General features: G+C 49.3%; 1 protein-coding gene across 1 annotated transcript in view; it reads right to left on the reverse strand.

The window, feature by feature from the left end:
• The window catches only part of CTNNBL1 (catenin beta like 1), a 103,323-nt gene that overhangs the window by 48,889 nt on the left and 26,986 nt on the right, over nucleotides 1–27,448 (reverse strand). Inside the window, exons 5-11 of the mRNA XM_070941866.1 lie at nucleotides 22,015–22,110; nucleotides 15,255–15,348; nucleotides 14,465–14,556; nucleotides 13,323–13,395; nucleotides 13,103–13,161; nucleotides 11,868–12,016; nucleotides 1,230–1,411 (exon numbers count right to left, since the gene is read on the reverse strand). Of these exons, the coding sequence (XP_070797967.1) occupies nucleotides 1,230–1,411; nucleotides 11,868–12,016; nucleotides 13,103–13,161; nucleotides 13,323–13,395; nucleotides 14,465–14,556; nucleotides 15,255–15,348; nucleotides 22,015–22,110 (745 nt within the window). The remainder of the gene's footprint in view (nucleotides 1–1,229; nucleotides 1,412–11,867; nucleotides 12,017–13,102; nucleotides 13,162–13,322; nucleotides 13,396–14,464; nucleotides 14,557–15,254; nucleotides 15,349–22,014; nucleotides 22,111–27,448) is intronic.

Genomic DNA, 27,448 nt, shown 5'->3' on the forward strand with positions numbered 1-27,448 from the left:
TGCATTCTAACCACTACGCCACCATGGCTCAAGGAAGGAAGGAAGGAAGGAAGGAAGGAAGGAAGGAAGGAAGGAAGGAAGGAAGGAAGGAAGGGAGGAAGGAAGGAAGGAAGGAAGGAATAGACATGAAGAAGGATGGAACAGAAAGGACAAGATAGAGGAAAGGAAATGGATGGATGGATGGATGGATGGAAGGAAGGAAGGAAGGAAGGAAGGAAGGAAGGAAGGAAGGAAGGAAGGAATAGACTAGAAGAAGGATGGAACAGAAAGGAGAAGAGGGAGGAAAGGAAATGGAAGGAAGGAAGGAAGGACTAACTAGCAATAGCCTTTATATACTGCTTCACAGTGCTTTCCAGCCCTCTCTAAACGGTTTACAGAGTCAGCATATTTGCCCCCAACAATCTGGGTCCTCATTTTACCCACCTCGGAAGGCAGGAAGGCTGAGTCAACCTTGAGCCTGGTGAGATTTGAACTGCCAAATTGCAGGCAGCCTCTGATCAGCAGAAGTAGCCTGCAATACTGCACTCTAACCATTGCTCCACTGTGGCTCTTCCGTGAAGCCCAAATGGCGTTTTCTCCCTCTGTTCACCTTTCATGTGTATTTCTTGAGCACAAAGGAAGCCGTGGCACACTTTCTAGGTGGATCGTTTGTGTCCCGCTTCATTCCCGGGGCAACGAATCACGCACACCTTGGCCTGTTTCTGGAAACCCCTGTCCGGGGAGGTGTCCTTATTCCATCTTTCGTGCCAGCCTCGCTACTCCTCGTGACTGAAGCACGTTGAAACCAGGCTGATGGGAATCCTGGATGTTCCCCCACCCCACCCACCTCTGGGGACTCAGCGGAAGGAAAAGGGAGAACGTAACACCAGCAATTTGTGTCTGCGCTGCCTGATGTTCATGTCACACTTCAGTGCCGGGAGCCAAAAATACTGCTTTGGAGGTGACATTTGCAGTGGGCTCATTACTCTTTTCCAAAGAGCTGGCATCAAAGAGACAGCTTCAAACAGGCCGGGCACACGGGCACAGATGCCGGAGCTAATTAGCCTCCCAGCGAGCAGGGAGGGAGTTGGAACTACCAGGAGGAGCCCGGACGCCTCCCGGTTTTCTTTGCTGGCTGGCTTTGCCCGGCGGAGGAAAGCAGGAGGGAGCGTGGCTGGACCAAGCCCTCCTTTGGAAGACACCTGTCCTGGGAAGAAAGCAAGGAAGGGCGAGCGGGGAGGAAGGCCTACCTTCGTGCTCTTTTTCGGAGGCCCCCACCTTCTTGATCTTCTTCGGGGACTTCATGAAGAGAGGGAAGATGGTGCGGAGGCCCAGAATGTCCACAAATTTGTGGCAGTTGTCGGCCCCCTCCGGCCCGATCATGGCGTGGTCCAAGACCTTCAGGGCGCTGCTCCGGGAGATCTTCTTCTCTCTGAGGGGAAAGGAGAGTTGGGCCCATGAGCCTGGGCTGTGCTGGAAGAGGAGGAGGAGGAGGAGGAGGAGGAGGAGGAGGAGGAGGAGGAGGAGGAGGAGGAGGAGGAAGAGGCAGAGAAGGACTATCGGTTCCTTGATGCTCTCTGTGCTTGACTGTTTTCTTGCAGATGTTTCATGACCCAACTAGGGAACATCATCAATGTTAGAAGGGAGAGGTGTTTGCTGAGAGGAGGAGGAGGAGGAGGAGGAGGAGGAGGAGGAGGAGGAGGAGGAGGAGGAGGAGGAGGAGGAGGAGGAGGAGGAGGAGGAGGAGGAGGAGGAGAGCAGTGGTGGTGGTGGAGGGGTCCTTGATGCCCTCTTAGCTTGGTTGTTTTCTTGTAAACATTGCATGACCCAACTTGATAACATCATCAAAAGAAGAGAAGGAGTGGGGAGGAGGAGGGGAAGGGGAGGAGAAGGGTAAGGGGAGGGAGAAGGAGAAGGAGGAAGAGAAGAAGGAGGCCTACTACTGTGAGGTTCTTAGTGCTCTCTGAACTTGGCTGTTCTCTTGTAGACATTTCACGACCGAACTAAGTAACATCATCAGTGCTAGAGGGGCACCCTAAGAGAGGAGGAAGAGGGGCAGGAAGGAGAAGGAGAAGGAGAAGGAGAAGGAAAGGGACTGTGGAGTCTTTGCTGCTTTCTGAGCTTAGTGGCTTCCTTACAGATGTTTTATGACCCAACTAGGGGACATCATCAGTGGTAGAAGGGAGGAGGAGGAAGAGGAGGAGGAGTGTGGTTAAGGCACCAAGCTATATACTGATAGACCCTGAGTTCTAGTCCTGCCTTAGGCACAAAGCCAGTTGAGTGAACTTCAGCCAGTCATTCCCTCTCAGCCCCAGGAAGGAGGCAATAACAACCCATTTGCCAAGAAAACCGCAGGGACGTATCTACAAGAATGACTGAATGGAAGAAAAAGAAATTATTAGAAGGTATTACTAAATTTTGTGAGACAAAAAAGCCCAGCATTCTGTTTTTTTGTTATCGATAGCCATTATTGATAGATCAATCCGACAGGCCAATTGGAAAGAATGACTGGAGTAAGAAATCAGAGATCCGGATTCTGATTGAACAATTGGGAAACGTTTTAACTTCGGGATCAAAACTTTCAGTAGATTTTAGATTACCGCTTATTCAACAAAAACAGCAAAAGCATCTGGATATACAGAATTGCATCTCATTTTCTTTGTATGGTATAAATGAGTAAGTCACACTGTCTCAAACATTTCTCTACGTAAATATTTGGAGTTCATATTCTATTCTGTTCTGTTCTGTTCTATTCTATTCCTGTTCTGTTCTTATTCCTAATGCTATTCTGTTCTGTTCTGTTCTATTCTATTTCCCTCCCTCCCCTCCATTCCATTTCATTCAATTTCTATTCTATTTGTCTAGTCCAAGGGTCTCCAACCTTGGCAACTTTAATCCTGGCGGACTTCAACTCCCAGAATTCCCCAGCCAGCAAGCATACAAAGCTTGGAATTCTGGGAGTTGAAGTCTGCCAGGATTAAAGTTGCCAAGGTTGGAGACCCCTGGACTAGTCTATTCTTTATTCACTAGCTATTCTAGTCCTCTCTGTTCTATTCTATTTTTTATTCGCTATTCTATTATTCTGCTCCGTTCCATTCCATTCCATTCCCTTCCCTCCCCTTCTATTCTCTAGTCTGTTTAATGCCTGGTAAGTAATTCATTTACTTTTTCTAGCCCGCTAAGAGGTACCCCTAAGACTGAGGGACTGAGGGTACCCCTAAGACAAGTGTCTCTTTTTAGAGGATTTCCTGCTTTCCCCTCAACTGAATCAATGCACTTCCTTGTGTCTGGCTCTTTAGAGAACAAATCATCTTTTCTACAGGGGGTGAGACGGAGCAGCCTGCAAATGTTATAAAAACGAGTAAGCAAGACAGGCACGCAAACCCATCACCGGCTAAGAAAGGTGGGTCAGAGTTGCTCTCGGTTCAAATCCAACCGTCCACCCAGAGCCTCTCGGTGGACTTGGCCTTTCTCAGCCCTCCGGCTGGGCTGGAGATGGACGGGAAAGGTCAGCCGGCCGGAGGAGCCCAGCAGCCAAAGGACCCCCGCCCACCTTCTGGAAAAAAAAAAATCCTTATCGATTCCCCCCATGATGGCTGCTTTTTTCCTGCCTGAGGGGGGGAAAAAAAAGCACTTTGGCCTCCAGTGTGCTGGTTTTTATGCACCTTCACAATGGGGGTCCCGTTTTCCCCTCCTGGCCGGAGGTTCAAGGAATCTCTCAAAAGAGAAAAAGGAAATTCTCTCTCCCTGGAGCCTTACACACAGTCTACGACTTATTCATTTAGTGACCGTCAGAAGTTGCAACACCGCTGAAAAAAGTGTCTTGGGGCCATTTTTCACCCTTATGACCGTTGTGGCATCCCCGGGTGTGTGTGTATGTGTCATGTGATCAAAATTCAAACACCTGGAAACTGACTTGTATTTATAACGGTCGCAGTCCGCGGGAAGCCAAATTCACTTCACAAATGTTAATAACTTACAACCACTGAACAATTGTGGTAAGAAAGGTCGTAAAATGGAGCAAAACTCACATTTCACTTAGCAAGAGACGTTGTGGTCGTAAGTCGAGGACCACCTGTATTGACCCACAAGTAAGGCTTTGTGTCTCTGGCTGTGACCGCTATAGGAGTGGGCAGAAGCGGCGAAGAAATGGACACAAGGAGGAGCGGTTCCAGACCATCCACAAGGTCTCCTGTCCATTTTCCATGCAAGGAAACGGCACCTATTTTGACCGGGATGGTACTACAGGTAGTCCTCAATTTACAACCATTCATTTAGTGACCACTCAGAGTGGTGCGGTGGCCCAGAGGTGGAGCACTCGCCTCACAAACAGGAGTTCGATCCTAGGTAGAGGCAGATATTTCTCTCTCTGGGCACGATGGGGATATATCTGCTGAACGAAACTCCGTACTGGCAACAGGAAAGGCATCCGGCCATTAAAACTCTCTGCTAGCTCCATTCAGTTGCCCAGACTCTACCCTGCAAGGGATTATGGGATCGTTAAATGATGATGATGATGATGATTTAGTGACCGCTCAAAGTCACAATGGCAGTGAAACAAGTGACTTAGGACTGTTTTTCACACTTACGACCTTCGTAGCAGCCCCATGATCATGTGATCAAAATTCAAACGCTTGGCCACTGGCATGTACTTATGCCGGTTGCTGTGCCCTGGGGTCACGTGATCCCCTTTTGTGACCTTCTGGCGAGCAAAGTCAATGGGGAAGGCCAGGTTCACTTAACAACCGTGTGACTAACTTAGCAACCGCAGTGGCTCGCTTAACAGCTGTGGTGAGAATGGTCCTAAAATGGGGCAAAACTCACTTAATAAATGTCTCACTTAGCAACATAAATTTTAGGCTCAATTGTGGTCGTACATCAAGGACTACCTGTATCGATTTTATACTTTACTTATTTTTATTTTATTTTTTAAATGTTTTGTTGGATGGTGGACACGTGTTTATCCCAAGTACGTTTAGCAAGTTAGCTTTTCAGCGCTCCGAAGGCCTGTGCATTGAACAGAGGAACTGGGATGAATGACAGTTCATTCCCACAACACACACAGAAACACAGAAAGGGGGTTTGGGGGTGGACTAGAAGACCTCCAAGGTCCCTTTCAACTCTGTTCTTTTGTTCTTCCGTTTCCAAGCTTGCTTGCCCCACCTTGAAAAATCACAAGAGTTAAAAGGCTAAAACCAAGTTGGTGTTCCAGCTTGGGAACTAGGGCTGGGAAGGAAGGGACCTTGGAGGTCTTCTAGTCCACCCCCCTTGCCCATCCCACGGCAGGAGTCTTCATCTCTCCCTGGGTAAACGGCTGTCCCATCTTTTCCTTGAAAACCTCTGGTGATGGAGCACCCACCACTCCGGGCAATTGCAATTAAAGCCTCTTTTCTTCAGAGGAAGCAATTGCATATTGATCAGAGCTCAAGGCAGCTGCAGGGGGAGCTGATGCTTGGAATATTCATGGCAATTTAAGTTCGGGGCTTTTACGGATCGATAGATGTTTGACCGATCTGTCCAAGGTTGGTTTTTTATTTGAAATATTTGTTCTACCGGAGGGCAGGCAGTTCGTCTTAATCACTTAGAGAAGGGATGGGCAGCCATGGTCCCTTTAAGACCTGTGGACTTCGACTCCCAGAATTCCTGAGCCAGCCATGCTGGCTGGCTCAGGAATTCTGGGAATCGAAGTCCACAAGTGGTTAAATGGTCCATCATTGTAACCCAAGCTCTTGCCAAAGGAGGCTGCTTTGGGAAAAGAAATGGGCCCAGGCTGCAAAAACTGATGGAGCTAGCAGAGATGGCTAAATTGACTGTTTTAATTAAAGACAAAAAAAAATTACAAATACCTTTATTTCTATCTGGAAACCACTTCTGGACTTTGTGCTGGAGGTGGGGTTAAAAAAATGAAACTTTGGGTTTTACCGATGAGATAAGATTTTGTTGTTATAGAAATGGATAGTTTCTATGATCATGCAAAAGTAAAAAGTTGAGGGGAGATGTTATGTTGCTAAGTGAAACGTTCGTTAAGCGAATCTGGCTTCTCCATCGACTTTGCTTATCAGAAGGTCGCAAAAACGGATCACACGGCCCTGGGACACTACGACCGTCAAGCGTACGAGCCAGTTGCCAAGGGTCTGAATTTTGATTACGTGACCATGGGGGAAGCTGCAATGGTCGTAAGTGTGAAAAACGGTCATAAGTCACTTAAATGCCTGTGGAGCTTCTCTGTCATCCAGGTATTGGTTGTCCCAAAGGGGCTTTTTCAGGAGGCCACTGGACTTTCTTGGTTTTTCTTTGAAGACGTTTCGCTTCTCATCCAAGAAGCTTCTTCAGCTCTGACTGGATGGCGGGGAATAGAAGGATTTATATTGGAGACAGCTGGTCATTTGCATCCTTTTGGAGGGTCGTTGAGGCCACCTGGAGGTTTATCTGTGTCCTCAGGGTCACCTAGTGGTGCAAATGGGTGTGACAACAACACAGTCCTTTGAGTAATTCCAAGGAGGCTCCACACCCATTTGCACCACTCAGGTGACCCTGAGGACACAGATAAACCTCCAAGTGGCCTCAACGACCCTCTAAAAGGATGCAAATCACCAGCTGCCTGCAAGGAGTATAAACCCTTTCCTTCCCCACCATCCAGTCAGAGCTGAAGAAGCTTCTTGGATGAGAAGAGAAACATCTTCAAAGAAAAAAACAGAAACTCCACTTGCTTTTTTTTTTTTTTTTTTAATTTGATTTATATGCCGCCCTTCTCCGGAGACTCAGGGCGGCTTACAATGCGTTAAGCAATAGCCTTCATCCTTGTGTATATTTATACAAAGTCAGCTTATTGCCCCCACAAACTGGGTCCTGAATTTACCTACCTTAGAAAGGATGGAAGGCTGAGTCAGCCTTGAGCCTGGTGAGATTTGAACTTGCAGTAATTGCAGGCAGCTGGTCTTAATAACAGGGTGCCTTAGACCACTGTACTACCAAGGCTCTTGATAAAGGTGGGTCACCTTTGGGACCTAAGTCACTTTCTTCAGTGCTGTTGTAACTTTGAACGGTTACTAAACGAACTGTTGTCAGTTGTTAATCCCTGCCTAGGGTTTCCTGCTTCAGCAGGGGGCTGGACTAGAGGGCCTCTGAGTTCCCTTCCAACTCAAGTTATCCTGTTGTGTCCTTTTTGTGAAAGCTTTCGCAGAGGCTGCTCCTCCTCCTCCTCCTGCTGCAGCTGCTGGCAAGGGGCCGTCCGCCCTGCACGTAAATCCATTTGTCTTTTGTGTTGTACGGTTGGCCCTTCCGGCAGCGTCTCGGCTGGTGCCTGGCAGCTGGCAAAGGCCTCTGCACAGGTCAAAGAAAGCCCAGCTAATGGCTTTGCAGCAGGAAATCCCCCTCCCCAGGCTTCCCCTCCCCCTCCCCCGTTAGTTGAGAAACACGGCCGGAATTTAAAAACTCAGCCGGCACCTTCCCTCCTGCAGGAAAAGGTTTCCCGAGTTATCCTCTGCGGAGAGATGGAGGCTGCCTTCCTCTCTTTACAGAGGAAGAAAGGAAGAAAGAGGAGGAAGGGAAGGAGGAGTGGAAGGAGGAGAGGAGACTACTGGTAGCTCAGGGATGAACTGTGGGGTCCTTGGGTCTCTCTGGGCTTGGTGGTTCCCTTGCAGATGTTTCATGATCCAATTGGGGAACATCGTAAGTGCTAGAAGGCAGAGAGGTTTGTGGGAGGAGGAAGAAGAAAAAGAGAAAAGGTAGAGAAGAAGGAGAAGATTGTGAGGTCCTTGGTGTTCTCCGAGCTAGGTGGTATCCTTGCAGATGTTTCATGACCCAAACTAGGTAACATCATCAGCGCTAAGAGGAGGAAGGAAGGAAGGAGGAAAAGAGGAGGAAGAGAAGGGAAGGAGGAGGAAGAAAAATAGAAGAGGAGGAGACTATTTGTAGCAGGGGGGACGGAATGCAAATGCCCAGCAAAGAGGCGCCGACTCTTACCAAAACACCTACTTTCAGCCCAAAGGTGCTTTTTCAAGAGGCCACTGGACTTTCTGGTTTTTCTTTGAAGACATTTCTCTTCTCATCCCAGAAGCTTCTTCAGCTCTGACTGGATGGGCGGGGGGGGGGGGGGGAATGGAAGGATTTATACTAATTGCAGACAGTTGCATATCAATCTTTCCCTTCCCCACCATCCAGTCAGAGCTGAAGAAGCTCCTTGGATGAGAAGCGAAACGCCTTCAAAGAAAAACCGAAGTCCAGTTGCCTCCTGAAAATGCACCTTTGGGAGAACCATCACCTGGATGGCTGAGAATCTCCATAGAAATCTAGTCTGAACCTTATTGGACACTCATAAGATGACCCTGGGGGGAGGGCTTGGGAGAAGAGAAAGTTACCGGGTTCAATCAATCAATCAATCAGAATAGAGCTGGAAGGGACCTTGGAGGTCTTCTAGTCCAACCCCCTGCTCAGGCAGGAGACCCTACACCACTTCAGACAAATGGTTGTCCAGTCTCTTCTTAAAAACCTCCAGTGTTGGAGTACTCACAACTTCTGGAGGCAAGTTGTTCCACTGGTTAATTGTTCTCACTGTCAGGAAATTTCTCCTTAGTTCTAAGTTGCTTCTCTCCTTGGTGAGTTTCCATCCGTTGCTTCTTGTCCTGACCTCAGGTGCTTTGGAGAATAGGTTGATCCCCCCTTTTCTTTGTGGCAGCCCCTCAAATACTGGAACGCTGCTATCATGTCCCCTCCAGTCCTCCTTTTCTCTAGACTGGCCATCCTCAAATCCCGCAGCCCTTCCTCATATGCTTTAGCTTCCAGGCCCTTAATCGTCCTTTTTGTAATGTGGTGATCAAAACTGGATGCCGTGTTCCAGGCGTGGCCTTACTGAGGCTTTAGAAAGCAGCACTAATATTTCATGTGATTCTGTTTCTTTGCCTTTGTTTATACGACCCAGGAATTGCATTGGCTTTTTTGGCTGCTGTCGCACACGTGTTTAAGGGATTGGCCCACTAGGACTCCCAGGTCCGTCTCCCAGGATTCCTCAGATCCGGCTTTGCTTGTGCTGTGACCACTTGGCTCTTAGGAACAAAGTCTAGCTACAAATGGAGTCGAGGGTCTTTCTTTCCTAGATGCCCAAGCTGGGACAGGCCTGACAGGGTCACATTTATTTTATTTATTTATTTATTTTTTAAATTTTTATACCTCCCCCTCTCCCGAAGGACTTGGGGTGGTGAACAGCCAAAATTAAAAAAACATACAATATAAACATTAAAATACTATAAAACAAAATTAAATTAATCTTTGGCTTCCCCCAATTTAAAAACCCCTCACCAAACTGTTGGAAGTGTGGGGAGATTGGCACCTATTTCCACATGTGGTGGACCTGCTCCAGGACGACTGAATTCTGGAAAATTATACAGGCATGGATCATGAAAATCACAGGTTATAACCTAATTCTGAAACCAGAGTACTACCTACTGAACATCAGGCCAGACAACATAGGCACAAATATATGGTGTCTGTGTGTATTTATCACCACGTCAGCAAGAATATGTTTCGCCCAACATTGGAAGGGGAAAGACCTGCCGGCTGAAGATTTGATTTTGGAGAAAATTTTGGATTATGCGGAAGCCGACAGACTGACTAAAGCATCGAGAGATCAAAAGGACTCCGTATATTTCCAATGTTGGGACAAATGGTACGTTTGGTTGAACAACAGACGCCCAAAAAGTCAAGTATAACCAGGATTATGTTTAATATATGTTAAATCTGACTGAAACCTACATACCGTAGAAAGTGTAAATATCATGTAAAGTTCCTGTCGCGATCATTTGTTTGACTATTTCTTTTTTTTTTTTTGATGTATTGTTTTAAATAAATAAAAAAAATTATATATATATATAAAAAAAAAACCCTTACCCCTAAAATTCACCAATTAAAAGATTTTTAAGCCAGCCCGGCTTGCTGAAATAAGAGTCTTCAGAGCCCGGCGGAAGGTCCGGAGGTCCGGGATCAGTCGTATCCCTGGGGGTAGCTCATTCCAGAAAGCGGGTGTCCCCACAGAGAAGGCTCTTCCCTGGGGGGGTCGCCAGCCCAGGACACAGCAATGGCCATAAATACATGCCTTGTGGCTACGAACTGTCGTTGAGGAGGGTCTATGACAACTCACCACAAGCCAATTCGCCGCGAGTGGAATAATATCGAAGAAATAGTAGAACAAATCATGAAACAAAGGAGGCCAAAGAAAGGACAAAATGAAAGGCGGAATGAAAAAAAGATTAAAACGATTTTAAATAATTAAATGGAATCGTTGAATTGTCCCGCAGGGAGTCGGCTGGGGCGAATTGGTGTTTGCCAAGATGGAGGAGGAAACGGGCACATGGCGTAACCCTGAGATGAGACAGAGGGTGGGCAGAAGAGGAGAAGGCCGGGGATGGATGGAAAACCCAGGGAGAAAAATCAGAATGCCGGCTCCCTCCTGCCCGGCTCAAGGACTCCGGCTAATTAGCTCTGCCTGGCCGGAGAGCAGCCTGGAGTCCAGAGGAGAAAAAGGACAAAGAGATGGGAGAAGAAAGCACGGCCTCTCCTCTGCCCCCCCCGCCCCCCTTGCAGAAGGGCTTTAATTAGCCTAAAGAAAACTCAGCACAAGGCCTCCCCCACTTCTCCCAAAGAATCCATGCTTTCTGGTTATTTACTTAGCTCCCTGCTGCTGCTGCTGCATTAGCCAGCCTTGCTCTGCAGGAAGGGAGCTCTCCCCTGGCAGACCCCTTTCCCCAGAGCCCCCTCCCCTTTGGGAAAGCTGAGAGCAAGGGCAGGAGGGGGGGAGGAAAAGAGGGCTTTTGTGCATGCTGTGTCTTGGGTCTGGGGGCTCTGAGGTCTCCCATCGACCTCAACATCAGCTCCGTGGGTTCCTAGCTGCACTCGTCCATCACCTTCACAAATGGCTGTGGAAATAAAGGGGGATTTTTTGGGGGGTGGGGGAGAGGGCATGTAGGAGGCAATTCAGGGTTCCTGCCATCTCAGCACCTGCCATAAACTATGAGTGCAGCAGGCAGCTCCCTTCCACAACAGCCACATGATTCTACCCTGAGGGGTCCTTGCTGCACTCTTGAGCTTGGTGGTTTCCTTGCAGGCGTTTCCCTACCAAACTAGGGAGCATCATCAGTGCTAGAAGAGAGTGGGGTGGGTGGAGAGGAAGAGAAAGGGGAGGGGGAGGAGGATTGTGGAGTTCTTCTTCCTCTCTGAGCTGGGTTGTTTTCTTGCAGACATTTCATGACCCAACTAGGGAGTGTTATCAGTGGTGGAAGGAGCTGAGGTTTGCAGAGGGGGAGAGAGGAGGAGAAGGAGAACCGTGGGGGTCCTAGGGCTGTTTTCTTGCAGATGTTTCATGACCCAAACTACGTAACATCATCCGTGCTAGAAGGGAGCCTGGTTTCACTCAACAGACAGAAGTACTGTAATGTAATACCAGCTGTCTGCAATTAAAGTAAGATCGAATCTCACCAGGCTCAAGGTTGACTCAGCCTTCCATCCTTTCTAAGGTAGGTAAATTGAGGACCCAGATTGTGGGGGCAATAAGCTGACTTTGTATAAATATACAAAAGTATGAAGGCTATTGCTTAGCACATTGTAAGCCGCCCTGAGTCTCCGGAGAAGGGCGGCATATAAATCAAATTAGAAAAAAAAAGGGGGGGAGGGGTTTGCTGACAGCAGGAGGAGGAGGACAAAGAGAAGGAAGGAAGAAGAGAATAGAGAATCAACCTTGGAGGTCTTCTAGCCCAACCTTAAGCAGGAGACCTTCAACCATTCCAGAAAGGTGGCTGTCCAATCTCCGCTGCTGTGCCCTTCAGGAACACCGATTCTACCCCCATCCCCATCCCCATCCCCACGTGGCCTGTCCCTGCCGTCCGCCCCGCCCTCACCTGAGCATGAGGTTCATGAGCTGCAGCCCTTCGCCCTTCAGGAAGCGGTCCCGGTTGGAGCTGAGCATCAGCGAAGAGCAGAGCGCATCAAAGAGGTTCTCCATCATCTCCTGCTCCTCCGCAGGGCCCGGGTTGTGCCGCTTGAACACCTGTCCCCACAGGACACAGCAGGGACGTCAGCAGCCGGCCTCCCCAGGGACCCCTCCCCCCTTTGTGGCAGCCCCTGGAATATCGGGAGGACGGCTGTCCTGTCACCCCCGGTCCTTCTTCGCCTTAAACTGGACAAGCCCAGTCCCTGCAACCGTGCTGGGAAATGGAAGGATTTGGGCTAAGGAATATTTATGCTAAGGAATATAAACCCTTCCGTTCCCTGCCATTCAGCCAGAACTGAAGAAGCTTCTTGGATGAGTAGCAAAACGTCTTCAGGGAAATATAAGCCAGCAAGTTGCCTTTTTGGAAAAAAAACCCACTTTTGGGACTCCAGATAGAATCTGTGCAGGGAGCTGGTCTTGCATGGACCTCCTTCCAACTGGCTGGCTGGGGAGCCCTGTTGGGTAACCTCCTTGGGGCTGGCAGTCTGCCACCCCTACCCCCCCCCAATCTTTGCACTGGATGGCTCTTGGGGCAATCTTGCTGGGGGGGGGAGGAGGAGGAAGGGAGTATGTTCTCCCTCTTTGTCTTCCCACTGGATGGCTCTTGGGGCAACCTTGCCTGACAAGCTGCAGGAGGAGGAGGGGGGGAGGAGGGAGACTGCCCCCCCCCAGCTCTGCTCCTGAGCTGGGCAGTCCTGGCGCCTGACCTTACTGCCAACCTCCAATTCCCAGGCACTCTTGACTGAAGCCCGGTGGCCCAAAGAAATGGGGAACCTCCAAAGGTCTCCTCTGTGCCGGGGGCACCATCTGGACTCAAAGGGGGGGAGGACCTTTGGGACCTGCCTGCCCCAAAGACAGGCAGGTCTCCTGCCACCACCACCACCCTCAGAGGGGGGGTCACGAAATCAAAGGGAAGCAATTTCTGGATGATGAGAAGCAGAAAGTGGGGGGGGGGAGGCTGGACCAGGGGAGTCTTCACACGTGGTTGCTTCTGGCAGAAGAGGCCTGCTGGGCTTCAGCTTCGAGTCTCTGCCCACCACACCTGCTCCTCTCCCCCCTCCCCTCGGCTGAGCATTGCTCACCCTTCTTCCTCCCCCCACCAGCCCCCTCCCAGGCCAAGCCAGAGGGCAGCAAATCACTCACCGACAATTGCTGAAGCAGGACATCGATCCCATCCAGCTCCCCCAGCATCTCCCGGTTGTCTGCAGGAAAGAGGGGAGGGGGCAAAGGTCAGATTTGACAGCTCCCTCCCAGGTCAATCTCAGCACCTAAAATCGATAGGGCTGGGCAGAGAGGTGGGAGGGGGCGTGAGGGGAGCAGAGAGCCCGCCAGGGGCTGGGTGGGGGGCAGGTCCAGGACTCACCGTCCGTGTTCTGGAGGAGAATGGCCAGCACCTCACTGCAGTAGAGCTTGTTGGCATCAAAAGGCATCTTGGCCTGCAAGAGGAGGAAGAGCAGAGCAGCCGGTCAGTACATGCATTCGGCATCCTTCCTATGGCCAAGGAACTCCGGTCTTGGTTTGGTCTTTGGGATGGGGGCCCAGCCAAGGCCAACCCTCTTTACGTTTCCAAGCCTGGCCTTTTGATGGTCCACGAAATGCCCCAGGTGTCCCATGTCACTTTCCCAACACGGACGCTTTACAGAATGGTATGTAAGGTAAGGAGGTCCAGCCTTAGGAACTTTAAGACTTGTGGACTTCAACTCCCAGAATTCAACGCTACTGTACCTGGGGAATTCTGGGAGTTGAGGTCCTAAAGCTGCCAGTTGCCCACCCTGCCTTAAGAGGAACTTTCAGACTGAAGATTTTGAATAAACTGTTGCACCAGGATGCTATGTTACCCTATTATGGATGATGGATTTAACAATCTAGTGGAAAGACATCAAAGAAGATACTAAATGAATTATAAATTTAAAGTTATTGTCTTTTTTTATAAAATGGAATGTATATATAGACATATGTATATTTTAGCAGAGTGGGCAGTGGATTATATTTAGAATTGTAGTGCATGGTAATCTTGCAGGAAATTGGGTTGAAATAGGCTAGTTTAGTGATTGATTAGTTTAAGAAAAAGGATTTTTAAGTCATATATTTTGGGGAGTGGAAGAATCGGATAGAATTGAACAAATGTTAAATTTGGAGAAGGCTGCTTTGAAATGTTAAATTAATATATATAAAAGTAAAGGTTATGTTGTTGTAATAATAATAATATTTTATAAGTTTGGGGGAGGAGAAAAAGGGTAGATTGTGAAAAGCGGAGAAAAGCGGAGTTATAAGAATACTTTGCTAAGGGTCAGTACTTTGAGGAGTGAGTAAGGGCATGGTAAAATATTATGTAATTAATTATGAATTAGCTTATTGTTGTGAAGAAGAAGTCACAGGGGGGGATGGGTGGTGAGGGGGGGTTAGGGAAGAAGGGAGGAAAAGGGGGAAAAACTTGTATTTGAAAAACTTTTTCAATAAAAAAAAAAAAGAGGAACTTTCAGAGAAAACGAGGCCAACACCCACCTTCAACCTCTTGAGGAGCCACTGCATGAGGCCCTGCTGGGCGGCATCCGCACACACCTCCGGCCGAAACTCCGCCATGTTCTCAATGATAGCTTTGAGGAGGATTAAGAGGGGGAGAGAGAGAATTTTCAGAGATTTCACAGCCACGAGCGTATCTAAGCAGGCTTCCCAACCCAGCAGTGTTCCCCATTCTCCAAGACAATGTTTCTCAACCGTGGCAACTTTTAAGAGCGTGGACTTCAACTCCCAGAATTCCCCAGCCAGCCATGGTTGAGAAACACCGCCCTGCGGCATGGACCTCTGGCCTGGGACGATGAGGGCGAAGTCATGCCTTGAGAGGCCCAGGCTGCTGGAGATGGGTTCCTCGCTCGTATCAAAAGCTCTTCTTCTCACACCCTTGTCTGGAAGTTGAGTCATGGCAACTGGACTTCCAGACAACTCTACTGGAAGACTGAGAACCTTCACTGACATATCTCCACACCTGCTGGCATGGTTCTCTTTTTGTCTAATTGCCCATAAATATTGTCCATTCATAAACAATGCAAAAGAACACGACGAGAATATATGGATATGATAACCAAAGAGATGGACGGGTGGAGAGCAGAGAGCTGGAGGGGAGGAGGGGGAGCCTACCATCAATCCAGCAGCCTTCTCCAGTGTGGAAGAGCCCCATTGGGACCCCAGGCCAGGTCTTCCAGCTCTTGGAAGGTAGGAAGTCTAGGAGGGCTGGGGCAGATCTCACCTTAGAGGGCAAGAGGCCTCTTCCCCCTCCAACAGGCACCCAACTTACCCAGAGTATTGTGAACACCGTCCGCCTCTTCCTTCACGCTTTCATCCAGACGCTCCAGATTCTGCACCAACAGCGCTACCACCTGGCCGTCCACCTGGGCCAAGGAAGAGGAAGAGAGAAAGGGCAGAGTCAGGGCAAGCGGGCTGGAGAAGGGCCGGTCAACCTAAGGCCCATACACTGGCAGACGGCAAGCAACCAAACACAGCAGAAACGAAAACGGCGCCATTGAGGGATGCTTTGATGAGTACAAAGGTCTTTGAGTCAAAGCTTTGAACTCTGCAACTTCCATTGGGGGACCTGTTCTCCAAAGCACCTGAGGGCAGGACGAGAAGCAACAGGTGGAAGATGACTAAAGAGAAATGTAACCTAGAAGTAAGGAGAAATTAGTACCACTCTGTACTGCACAGGTAAGGCCACACCTAGAGTCCTGCATCCAGTTTTGGTCACCACACTATAAAAAAAATGATGAGACTCTGGAAAGAGTGCAGAGAAGAGCAACCAAAAGGATGAGGGGACTGGAGGTGAAAACATACGATGAACAGTTGCAGGAACTGGGCCTGGCTGGTCTAGTGAAGGGAAGGACCAGGGGAGACAGGAGAGCATCTTCCAATGTTTGAGGGGCTGCCCCAGAGAGGAGGAAGGGGGCCAAGCTATTTTCCAAGGCACCTGAAGGCCAGACAAGGAACAATGGATGGAAACTTCCTAACAAAGAGAACAATTAATCAGTGGAAGGGCTTCCCTCCAGAAGTTGTGGGTGCTCCATCACTGGGGGTTTTCAAGAAGAGATTGGAATGCCATTTATCCAGAATGGCAGAGGACAGTGATGGCGAACCTTTTCGGCACCGCCCAAACCGGAATGCGTATGTGCACGCCGGGGTCCCCGGAGACTCGAAGATCAGGTGGTCTTCAGGTTTCTGGGGCTCCAGCACGTGCGAAGATTGGAAACCAGAAGAGCAGCTGGCGATGGCACGCATGACCACAGAGAGGTGGGTGCCACCTCTGGCACACGTGCCACAGCTTCGCCATCACGGGCATAGGGTCTCCTGCTTGAGCAGGGGGTTGGACTAGAAACCTTCCAACTCTCTTATTCTGGTTGCTTTGCCCTCAATTATCTGGTCAATGTTTCCAAGTCGATCCCAGCAGAAAACAATTGACAAATATGAATCTTGTCACATCTTCCCTAAATCAGGCCTTGATCGGCTCATAATGGCCTTGAACTCCAAAATGCCAAGCAGAGCAGCTGAATGGGGCATCGACTGCCTGCCAGCCCTGGGCAAGATGATCTCTTGGACACTCTCCATGCTTTCCCCGGGGAAACTCCAAAGGCCCAGCACTCCAGCCCGATGAGACCCCCCAGGAAGAGGCACACCCCACGTAAACCCTGCTGGCCTTTCATTGCACAGCTCCAAGGCTGCGGTGGGGCTGGGGGTCATTTTATCTGATCAGAGAGGCCTGTGAGGGTGGGGGGCTTGGCGATCGTGCTGCAGGGGTGAGCTGGGCTTTCCAAGGATCTTGACTGCCCTTGGATTTGGAGCGAATGGCGATGCCAAAGCGGAAAGGCCACATCAGAAGGCGAGAGGGCTGGGAGACCAGGCTGCACACACTTAATTCACCGGGCAGAAGAGTTGCACGAGTTGTAATGTTGTTAGTGTGTGAGCTGCATCGGTTACTTATTTGTGTGTTTCTGGGTGCGATTCAAGGTGCTGGTTGTCACCTTTAAAGCTCTTTGTGGCTTGAGACTGGGTCAACTGAAGAACCGTCTCTTCTCGTTTCATCACCATCATCACACGACCCCATAATCCCTTGCAGGGTGGAGTCTGGGCAATTGAATGGAGCTAGCAGAGTGTTTTTTAAATGGCCGGATGCCCTTCCCTGTCGCCAGTGCTGAGTTTTGTTCAGCAGATCTATTCTCAGTGTGCCCAGAGAGAGAAATATCTGCCTCTACCTAGGATTGAACTCACAGCCTCCTGATTGTGAGGCGAGAGCTCCACCTCTAGGCCACCCAACCACTCCTGTCTCCTCTCATTCCTACCCATGTAATTCAGTCTGGCAGGCTGGAGACGTTGCGGGTCACGTCAGCCAAGGAATGTTGGCTGGAGGAACCAGACGCCACCAGACTTCTCTGCTGTACAGGATACAGAAGAAGAGAGCTGGAAGGAGCCTGGCAGGACTTCTAGTCTAACCCCCTGATTGAGCAGGGGAACCTATGCCAGGGGTGCCCAACCTTGGCAACTTTAAGGCAAATCTTAAGTCACCAAGGTTGGGCACTCCTGCTCTATGCCACCCGAGAGAAATGGCTGTCCAGTGATGGAGCACCCGCAACTTCCAGAGACAACCCTTTTAACTGCTTAATTCTTCTCATCCCCCGCCTTCTGGAATATTCTCCCTCAGAGATCAAAATGGCTCTCATCCTGCTCGCCTTTCTTAAGGCCAGGAAGAAAATGGCTGCGTGCCTGGGCCCGGAGTCCCTAGGGTCGAAACAGAGCAGATTATAATATTTCTTGTCTCCTATTTGTATTTCATTTCTTTTCCGTATGCTGTTTTAACTATTTATTTTATATTTTATGTATTAAATTTGTATGCCGCCCGTCTCACTGTTGGAAGAGACTCCGGGGCACCTTACAACATGACTAAAAAAACCATAATATCACATGTTAAAATTAAGGAAGATGGAATAAGGACTAAAAGCAAAGAGGACAGGCGACATGGGGTTTGGGGATCCTTTCTTTACCCCTTCAGCCCCCTCCCAGCACAGAGCGCCCTTGTCAGGACCCCAGCCCAGCTGGCAGAGACAGGCTTTAAAGCTCTCTTTTTTAAAAAATTATTTATTTATTTAGAAAATTCAATGGCTGCCCACTCACTCTCTGTGACTCCGGGCAGCTTACAAAAGAAATTTTTTTTAAAAAACCACTATACAAGCATAAAAACAATAACAACTGTTCACCACCGGTAGGAGAAAGGCAGCTGTACCAAATTAACCAATAAATAAATAAACGGGGAGTGAAGATTGTAAGGCAGCCAAATCAGGCAGAAGAGCAAATTAACTTGATGTAAGGAAAGCCTCCACTTCTGTTCAGGAACATACAGAATTTGATCTGCAAAGGCAGCGGGAAGCAGCTCTTTGTGCTTCCTCCAGCAAGCAATTTATTGACCGCCGAGGAAAGGTCAGCGGGACGGCTGCTGGCTGCACACAGCGATGGCGGAGAAGGAAGTGCTTTGCCGCGGCATCTGCTGATGGGACAAGCACCGTCAGCTTTGGTGTCCAGCAGAAACGCCGCCTTTCAGGGACCGAAAACTGCCCTGCCGAAAGGTGGAAGGAGGCATTGGGTGGACAAAAAAAAAACAGGGATCTTGTCTAAAGTATCCCTTCTTTGGGGCTTTTGGAAATGGATGGGAAAGGGAGCCCTAAAATGGGAAATGTGGAAGAGAAAGAGAAGCGATCCAGGCTAAGGAGTCAAAGCAGGAGGGGAAGGAAAGAGTCAGGCTGGTCGAAAGAATCTTCACAATTGATGGATTGATTGATTAAATTAAAAAAGCAAGCAAACAGAGCTGGGAGGGGGCGGACAGGCCAGCTTGCAAACTTCAAGATGGGAGTCAGATTCTTGATGTGCCTTCCCGCAGCCTCTGGGCTCCCTCTTTGCCTGCTGCTTCCAAGCAGACCCATGGCCAGGATGAAGCAACCCTTAAGGGCCTCTTGGTGTTCAAAGGAAAGACACAGAGACAGAGAGTGAGCTTTCAGCCCTAGTGCAGCTCACAGAAAGAACACAGAGCACTGCCTGAAGACAAAGCGGCACCTCCAAGGATGAGCTTCAGGGCAGAGGTTCCCAGGTGCCAGGAAGCCTCAAGCAACTGGCCTGCAGGGCAGCCTGCCTGCAACCTCCAGGGCGCCATCCCCTGCCCTGCACAATTCCTCAAAAGCCCCTCTGTGCCCCGTTGTGGCCACCTTCCCACCCAGCCCTCCAAGGGCCGAGACCAGCACAAGGCAACCCGTTTCCCCTGCCAGGATCCAAGAGGAAAGTTCAAAGGACGAGACCCTGGCACAGCCGTCCCTCCTCCCCTCTCTCTCGTATTTTTTTTTTTTTTTTAATTTGATTTATATGCCGCCCTTCTCCGGAGACTCAGGGTGGCTTACAGTGCATTAAGCAATAGCCTTCATCCTTTTGTATATTTATACAAAGTCAGCTTATTGCCCCCACAATCCGGGTCCTCATTTTACCCACCTTAGAAAGGATGGAAGGCTGAGTCAACCTTGAGCCTTGGCGAGATTCGAACCCTGCAGTAATTGCAGGCAGCTGGTCTTAATAACCAGCTTAATAACAGGGTGCCTTAAACCCCTGTACTACCAAGGCTCTTCTACTACCCCTCTACTACCAAGGTATTGCCAGCCTTGGCATCTCCAGATACAAAATAAGAAGCTACAGAAGAGACCAAGCTGCCATGTGCATCCTTGCCTCCAGTTTCGGCCGCCATGATTAAAAAAAAAAAACCTGCTGAGACTCTAGAAAGAGTGCAGAGAAAACCAACAAGGAGGATTAAAAGGGGGGGGGGGAGCTGCTGAAGGCTAAAACACCTGGAGAACGGTTGTTAGGAATTGGGTATGGCTAATCGAGAGAAAAAAAGGGCCAAGGGTGACGTGATAGCAGTGCTTGAGGGGCTGCCACAAAGAGGAGGGGGTCAAGCTATTTTCCAAAGCACCAGAAGGAAGGAGAAGCAGCCACGGATGGAAAGTAATCAAGGAAAGAAGGAACTAAGGAGAAACTTCCTAACGGAGGATAATTAAGCAGTGGGACCGCTTGCCTCTAGGAAATTGTGGGTGCTCCAACATCTTTTAAAGAGGAGACTGGAGGACCATTTGTCTGAAGTGGAATAGGGTCTCCTCCTTGAGCAGAGGGTCGGATAAAAGACCTTCAAGGTCCCTTCCAATTCAGTCTGCCAGTATTTGAGGGGCTGCCCCAAACAAGAGGGGGGCTCCACCTATTCTCCAAAGCACCAAAGAAGGCAGGACGAGAAGCAACGGTTGGAAACGAATCAAAGAGAGAAGCAACCTGGAAGAGGTAAGGAGAAACTTCCTAACAGGGAGGAAGAGTTTGCCTCCAGAAGTTGTGGGTGCTTCATCACTTTTAAGGAAAGACTGGACAGGCATTTGTCCGGAATGGCATAGAGCAGTGTTTCTCAACCTTGGTAGCTTGAAGATGGGTGGACTTCAACTCCCAGAATCCCCCAGCCAGCAGCGCTGGCTGGGGGATTCTGGGAGTTGAAGTCCACCCATCTTCAAGCTTCCAAGGTTGAGAAACACTGGCATAGAGTCTCCTGCTTGTGCAGGGGGTTGGGCTAGACGGCCTCCAAGGTCCCTTCTCTTATTCCTTTGAGGCATGCAGGAAAGGCCCCGGCAGGCCGAGCCTCAATTCCTTGAAGCAGCTGAGTCTTTGGAGCAGCCCTTAAGTCTATCGCAAGGCAGCCTGACTAGACGTCATCGGCAAAAGCACAGAAGAAAAATTAGTCCAACTGAGCTTTCCGAATTGCAGAGAGGAAATTGCCGATCCATTCGGCAGGCTATTCAGCCCGGCAGGCCGGCGCGTTCTCCCCATTTTCTCGTGGCAGAGGGACCCTTGGTGAGCCCTGAATTATCTTGGCAATCTGGGCTCCGATGGAGAGAGTAATTATTTCCACGGAAGAAAGGAAAACCGGTCCCCTCTTGCTCAAAGCGAACAATAGAATGCGCTCGGGAGCCCTGCGCCTGTCAATAAAGCCAGAAGAAAAGAGCCGAGACAAAAGGTTTCGTCCAGGTTTATTGCTTCCCTGTGCGAGAGATTCGGGATGCTTCACCTTCTGCGTTTCTATTCTGTGGCCAAGCAGCAGAGCGGGCTTCAGGGCAACCGCCATTAACCTCTGGAAGGTAACACAACTGCGTGCCAAGCGCTGAAGGACGTCACGTGGGAGCCACGGGAATCTTTGCAGCTCCCAGCTGGGTTCCTGGCGCTCTCTCAGCCTCCCGGCTTCCTTTCACCACCCAACTATCATCACTGCTAGAAGGGAGGGGGGGTGGAGTGGTGGTGGTGGTGGAGGAGGAGGGGGAGGAAAGTAGAGTTTTGGTGCCGAGATTGGTTGTTGTCTTGAGATGTTTCACGACCCAACTAGTTAACATCCTCAGTGCTAGAAGGGAGGGGGGTTTGCAGATAGGAGGAGGAGGATGGCTATGGGGTCCCTGGTGCTCTGAGCTGGATTATTTTCTTGCAGATGTTTCATGACCAAACTAGGGAACAAGAGCCTTGATAATACAGTGGTTTAGTGCACCCTGTTATTAAGACCAGCTGCCTGCAATTTACTGCTGGTTTGAATCTCTCCAAGGCTCAAGGTTGACTCAGCCTTCCATCCTTTCTAAGGTAGGTGAAATGAGGACCCAGTTTGTGGGGGCAATAAGCTGACTTTGTATAAATATACAAAAGGATGAAGGCTATTGCTTAACGCATTGTAAGCCGCCCTGAGTCTCCGGAGAAGGGCGGCATATAAATCAAATTAAAAAAAACAAAAAAACATCATCAGTGCTAGAAAGGAGCGGGGTTTGTGGAGGAGGAGGAAGAGGAAGAGGAGAACTGTGGGGTGTTGAGTTTGGTTGTTTTCTTGCAGACATTTCATGACCGAACTAGGGAACATCATCAGTGCTGGGAGTACTCATCCAGAGGACTCCACAAAAGATCTCTCTTTGCTTTCAAGGGTTCGACCCCCAGCCCAGCCCGAGATGCCACCAGGTGCTACTTACCAAGGAGTCTATGAGGACCCCCGCCCCTTCCTCACTTTCGTGCAGGGTGTCGATGTCTGTGAGCTCCTGCAGAAGATCCACCACCGCAATGGCGACATGTAGGGTCAGGGTTAAGGCAAACAAGCAGAACCTCCTTCCTGGCAATTAGGGGAACACCCGAAATGACACCCCAAAATGTCTGCAGGGATCAACGCCCTTCAAAAATAACCGTTGGGCCTTCCAAATTTAGCAATTCTTTATAAAGAATACAAGCTCCCACTCCTGCTTCTAATGGGGAAGAGCCTTCTCCCAGGGACCTGAAGCACCTCCATCCTGCTCTTCTTCAAAGGTCTCTGAGGACACAACTCTCCACCCCCCCCTCCAAGGTTCCTGGGGTCCAGATGTGCGCCCATGGTTGGTGAGAGCTGATCCCTCCAGGGGAATCATTCTGCACCGTTTTTCCTATTCTGGTGGTATTATTATTGGCCACCTAAAATCAACAGCCGCATCAACACAATTTCCCAATCCATCCATCCATCCATCCATCCATCCAGCATCTGAAAGTCAACCTCCAATTCTTTTAGAGACCTTTCTTGGCCTCTCCATCTTCTGAGGCCAGATTTGGTGACTAGCTAGGCGAAGTCCTGGGTGTCCAGGAATGTGGGGCACAGGAAGTTTTTCAAAACTGCTCAACAGCTGGGGAGGGGGGGGCAATTCCTCCCCTCCACCCACCTTCTCAGAGAACAGTTAACTCTGGAATTCTGGGAATTGAAGTCCACAAGGCTTCAAGTTGAGAAAGGTTGAACACCCCTGGTCTTGGTTAAGATTCCCACTGCAGGTTGGACACAAGACTTAAGTCCCCAAGTCTTAAAGCTGCCAAGGCTGGGGACCCCGGGCTTAGGGCTCCAATTCGCATTTCCGAGTTGCTTGGTCTCCCGCTAGGAAGTATCTATGGAGCCTCTCAGTCATCCAGGTCCTGGTTGTCCCAAAGGTGCTTTTTCAAGAGGCAGCTGGACTTTCTGGTTTTTCTTTGAAGACGCTTCGCTTCTCATCCAAGAAGCTTCTTTAGCTCTGACCATCCACCATCCAGCCCCCCACCCCCATCCAGCCAGAGCTGAAGAAGCTTCTTGGATGAGAAGTGAAACTTCAAAGAAAAACCAGAAAGTCCAGCTGCCTCTTTGCTAGGAAGGAATTGCAAATGTGGACAAACCTGCCATAAACCATCCGTGCAAAACTCCAGGGCTGCAAAAACCGTGTTTTTGCTGCTACCCAGAGAAGAGGCAGACTCTTAATAAGGCTGCAAGCAATTAACAAAAAAAAAAAGACTGGACACCCACATGAGATGCCCTTAGAGTGCAGTGCCCTATTTCTACTCATTAAGCTCAGATTCCGGCCTCAGAGGCAGTTCCTCCAATCGCAACCCCGTCTTGCTCATTAGAGGCTTGGGGTCTTCTCCAGATCAGTTTTGACCTCTTCCTTGGGCGCCCGGATTCTGAAATGCCCTACATGACAGCTCTTCTGAGGGCCCTTTTTGAGATGCATCTTCGTTCCACAGGCGATGGTCCTCTCCACCCTCTGCCTGGAATTCAGAACACCAAATAACAGTGCTGGAAGGGACCCTGGAGGTCTTCCAGTCCACCCCCTTGCTCATGCAGGAGAACCTGTACCATGTCAGACAAGGGGCTGTCCAGTCTCTTCTTAAAAGCCTCCAGTGTTGGAGCGTCCACAACTGCTGCAACGGTCATAAGTGTGAGAAACGGTCCTAAGTCACTTTTTGCAGTGCTGTTGTAACTTTCAATGGCCACTAAATGAACTGTTGTTAAGCCGAGGACTAACTGTTGTGGTCTCTTGACCAATTCATCCTATTTCAAGTAAACATATTGATAAAGGTGCTTGATGCAATATTATTTTACTACCGGGGAGAAAAGTCACTTACCATATTTTTTGGAGTATAAGACTCACCTTTTCCCCCCAAAAAAGAGGGTGAAAATCTGGGTGCATCTTATACTCTGAATGTAGCCCTGCACAGCCCTTCAAACGGAGGTTTCAGAGGCTGAAAAAAGCCTCAGAAATGAAGCTTCAGAAAAAAAGCCTCCAAACAGAGCTTCAAAAAAAAAAAAAAAAAAGCCTCAGAAAAGTTTCAGAGGCTTTTTTCTGAAGCTCTGTTTTGGAGGCTTTCAGAGGCTGAAAAAAAAAGCAAGGCAGAGAGCTCACAACCAACGAACCTGTTGCTAAAATTCACCTCTGGGGACAGCTGATTGAGGGTATTCTGGGAAGCCGATCTACCCGCCAATCAGCTTTTTTCTTATTTTCCTCCCCAAAAACTAAGGTGCGTCTTATAATCACCTTAGTTTTGAATGGGTTTTAATGTTTTAATTTTTAAATGTTTTTATAATGGTTATTTTTTTTAAATGCATTGTAAGACGCCCTGAGTCTCTGGAGAAAGGCGGCATATAAATTGAATTAATAATAAATTGAATTAATAAATACTCCGAAAAATGCGGTAATTCAGATTATCTGCTCCCAAATAGCTGCCGAAGGAGAAAATCGAATGAAGTGGAAGTGAATAAAAAGAGGAGAGATGCTTTGAGCCGCGTCAGCCCACCCCCGGGGGGGGCATCAACAAACCAGTTTGTTCTTCCCCGCGTCTGGTTCAGAAGACCTGCCAAGCACCTGTCTGACAAGCTTTGATGTCGAAACATGTCGGTGATGGGCTTGTGCTCAGCTGAATTCGCTTCCTAATCTTTTGATACTTTTCCTTGCCTGTTGTACACAGCAGCGCGATAGAAGTGAATTTTAGCAACAAAGAGAAAACGATGGAGGCTTTTTTCTCTCTCTCTCTCTCTTTCTCACTTCGGAGAGTGATTTAAAGATAAAATTGGCGGGTTCAAGACTCCAGGGAGAGACATGTCCTCAGGGAAACGTGATGCTATATGTCAAAACTCTTAAGCATGTCCTGTAAATTGATATGCCAATGGTGAGACATGCAAGGTGGGTTCCCCCCCCCCACACCCCCGAATAGCAATCGTTCGCTCACCATTTATCCTTGGCGTTTCAAACGGAAGCCCTGGGGGAGGGAACGGAATAAATTTCTTGGCAGGTTTGAGATCAAGCAGAAATTCTGCTCCCCGCTCAGCTTGGAAAGGTAAACTAGGATAAGGGAAGGACCGGCTCATGGCTTCCCATCTCAGCTTGCAGTCCGGGCTTGGCTCCCCACTGGACCTCTGGTCCCGGTGACCGACCCAGAGTGGCTCCTTGGCTACCAACGGACATCCAGGCACAGGGAGAATGACGGAGTAAGAGAGTTGGAAGGGGCCTTGGAGGTCTTCTAGTCCTACCCCCTGCTCAAGCAGGAGAGCCCAGTCTGTTCTTGAAAACCTCCGGTGTTAAGAGCACCCACAACTTCTGGAGGCAAGTCGTTCCATCAATAAATTTCTCCTTCGTTCCAGGTTGCTTCTCTCCTTGGTAAGTTTCCATCCGTTCTTCTTGTTCTGCCCTCAGGTGCCTTGGAGAATCGGCGGGCCCCCCTCTTCTCTGTGACAGACCCTCAAATATTGGAAGATGCTCTCATGTCACCTCTGGTCCTGATACTGAATAACAGACCAACGGAGTTGGAAGGGTCTCTAGTGTAAGCCCCTGCTCGAGCAGGAGACCATCTACCATTTCAGACAAGTGGCTGTCCAGTCGCTTCTTAAAAGCCTCCGGTGTTGGAGCATTCACAGCTTCTGGTGGTGAGCTGTTCCACTGGTTAATTATTCTCACTGTCAGGAATTTCCTCCTTAGTTCCTTCTGTCCCTGATTACTTTCCATCCGTTGCTGCTTGTCCTGTTTTCAGGTGAGGTATTTTGAGAATAAGTTGACCCCCCTCCCCTTATTTGTGGCAGCCCCTCAAATATTGGAAGGCTGCTATCATGTCACCCCCAGTCCTCCCCTCTATTAGGCTGTTCAATTCAGAATTGAGCCGGAAGGGACCTTGGAGGTCTCCTAGTCCAACCCCTTGCTCAAGCAGGAGATCCTACACCATTTCACACAATCCCTTCTTGAAAGCCTCCAGTGATGAAGCACCCACAACTTCTGGAGGCAACTTCTGTTCCACTAGTTAAATTTTGCTGTTAGGAAATTTCTCCTTATTTCTGCGTTGCTTCTCTCCTTCATTGGTTTCCATCCAGCCCCTTAGGTACTGGATAGTGGGGGCCTTGTGTGCTCCTTACTGGGCAGAGCAGTCCGACTTCACCCCCCTCCCCTCCCAAGCTGTGTCAGCAAGAGAGAAGGTCGTTTTGACGGCTCTGGATGCTGATGGATGGGCTCAAGTTCCCAGGCTCTGCTCACTGGAACTATTATTGGTGCATCATCTTCTGCTTGCATCTTGGCTCACCTTCCGCAGAGGAGCCTCCTGGGCCACTAACTTTATTTATGGAGATTTTACCCACTGTGTTTACTCTCAGGGCATCGACTCTAATCAAACAGGGGCTGCTTTGCATTCTCTTCAGGCCTTCTCCGTCTCCGAATCCCATGCAAATCCCTCCCGATGGAAGGAGACCTTCTCTGGCTGCCTCACGGCCGCCTCTCTTGCATGCTGCTCTGTGTGTGTGTGTGTGTGTGTGTGTGTTGCGCAAGAGGATTCTGCCAGGGCTTCATGTTTTGCCTCCTAATATTTTGCCAATTGCCTGCAAAGACTGCTTCCCCCAGGACTGCAAGACCATGCCCGGATTCCACTTCGATGCAGGATGAGCCCAGCACTAAAAGCAGGAGGGAGCCACGAAAAACCTGACAGGCTCCAAGTAACAGAGTTGGAAGGGACCTTGGAGGTCTTCTAGTCCAACCCCCTGGCCAAGCAGAAGACCTTATACCATTTCAGACAAACGGTTGGTCCAGGCTCCTTTGAGAAGCTTCCGGTGATGCAGCAATCACAGCTTTTGAATGCAAATGGTTCCACTGATTTGATTGTTCTCCCTGTCAGGAAATTTCTCCTTAGTTCTAGGTTGGTTCTCTCCTCGGTCAGCTTCTATCCGTTGCTTCTCGTCCTGCCTTTTGGAGAATAGGTGGATTCCTTCTTCCCTGTGGCAGCCCTTCAAACAGTGGAAGGCTGCTATCGCGTCTCCCTTAGCCCTTCTCTCATTAAAGTAGACATACCTAATTCTTGCAACTTAAAATAGAGACGGAAGAGACCTTGGAGGTCTTCTAGTCCAGCCTTCTGCTCAAGTAGGAGATCCTATATTATTTCGGACAAGTGGCTGCCCAGTCTCTTCTTTAAAAACTTCATCCAGTGATGGAGCACCGACAACTTCTGGAGGCAACTTCTGTTCTTAGTTCTAAGTTGCTTTTCTCCTTGATTACCGCATTTTTCGGACTATAAGACGCACCTACCTTTTTGGGGGAGGAAAGCAAGAAAAAAAAAATCTGCCTCTGCCTCCCAGCAATTTGCCTCCTTGCAGCAAACAGCAAACAGCCTGCT

The sequence above is a fragment of the Pituophis catenifer genome, unplaced genomic scaffold (genome assembly GCF_029215685.1).
Source record: "Pituophis catenifer annectens isolate HBS135680 unplaced genomic scaffold, rPitCat1.0.hap2 SCAF_3, whole genome shotgun sequence".
In the NCBI taxonomy this organism is placed as follows: Eukaryota; Metazoa; Chordata; class Lepidosauria; order Squamata; family Colubridae; genus Pituophis; species Pituophis catenifer.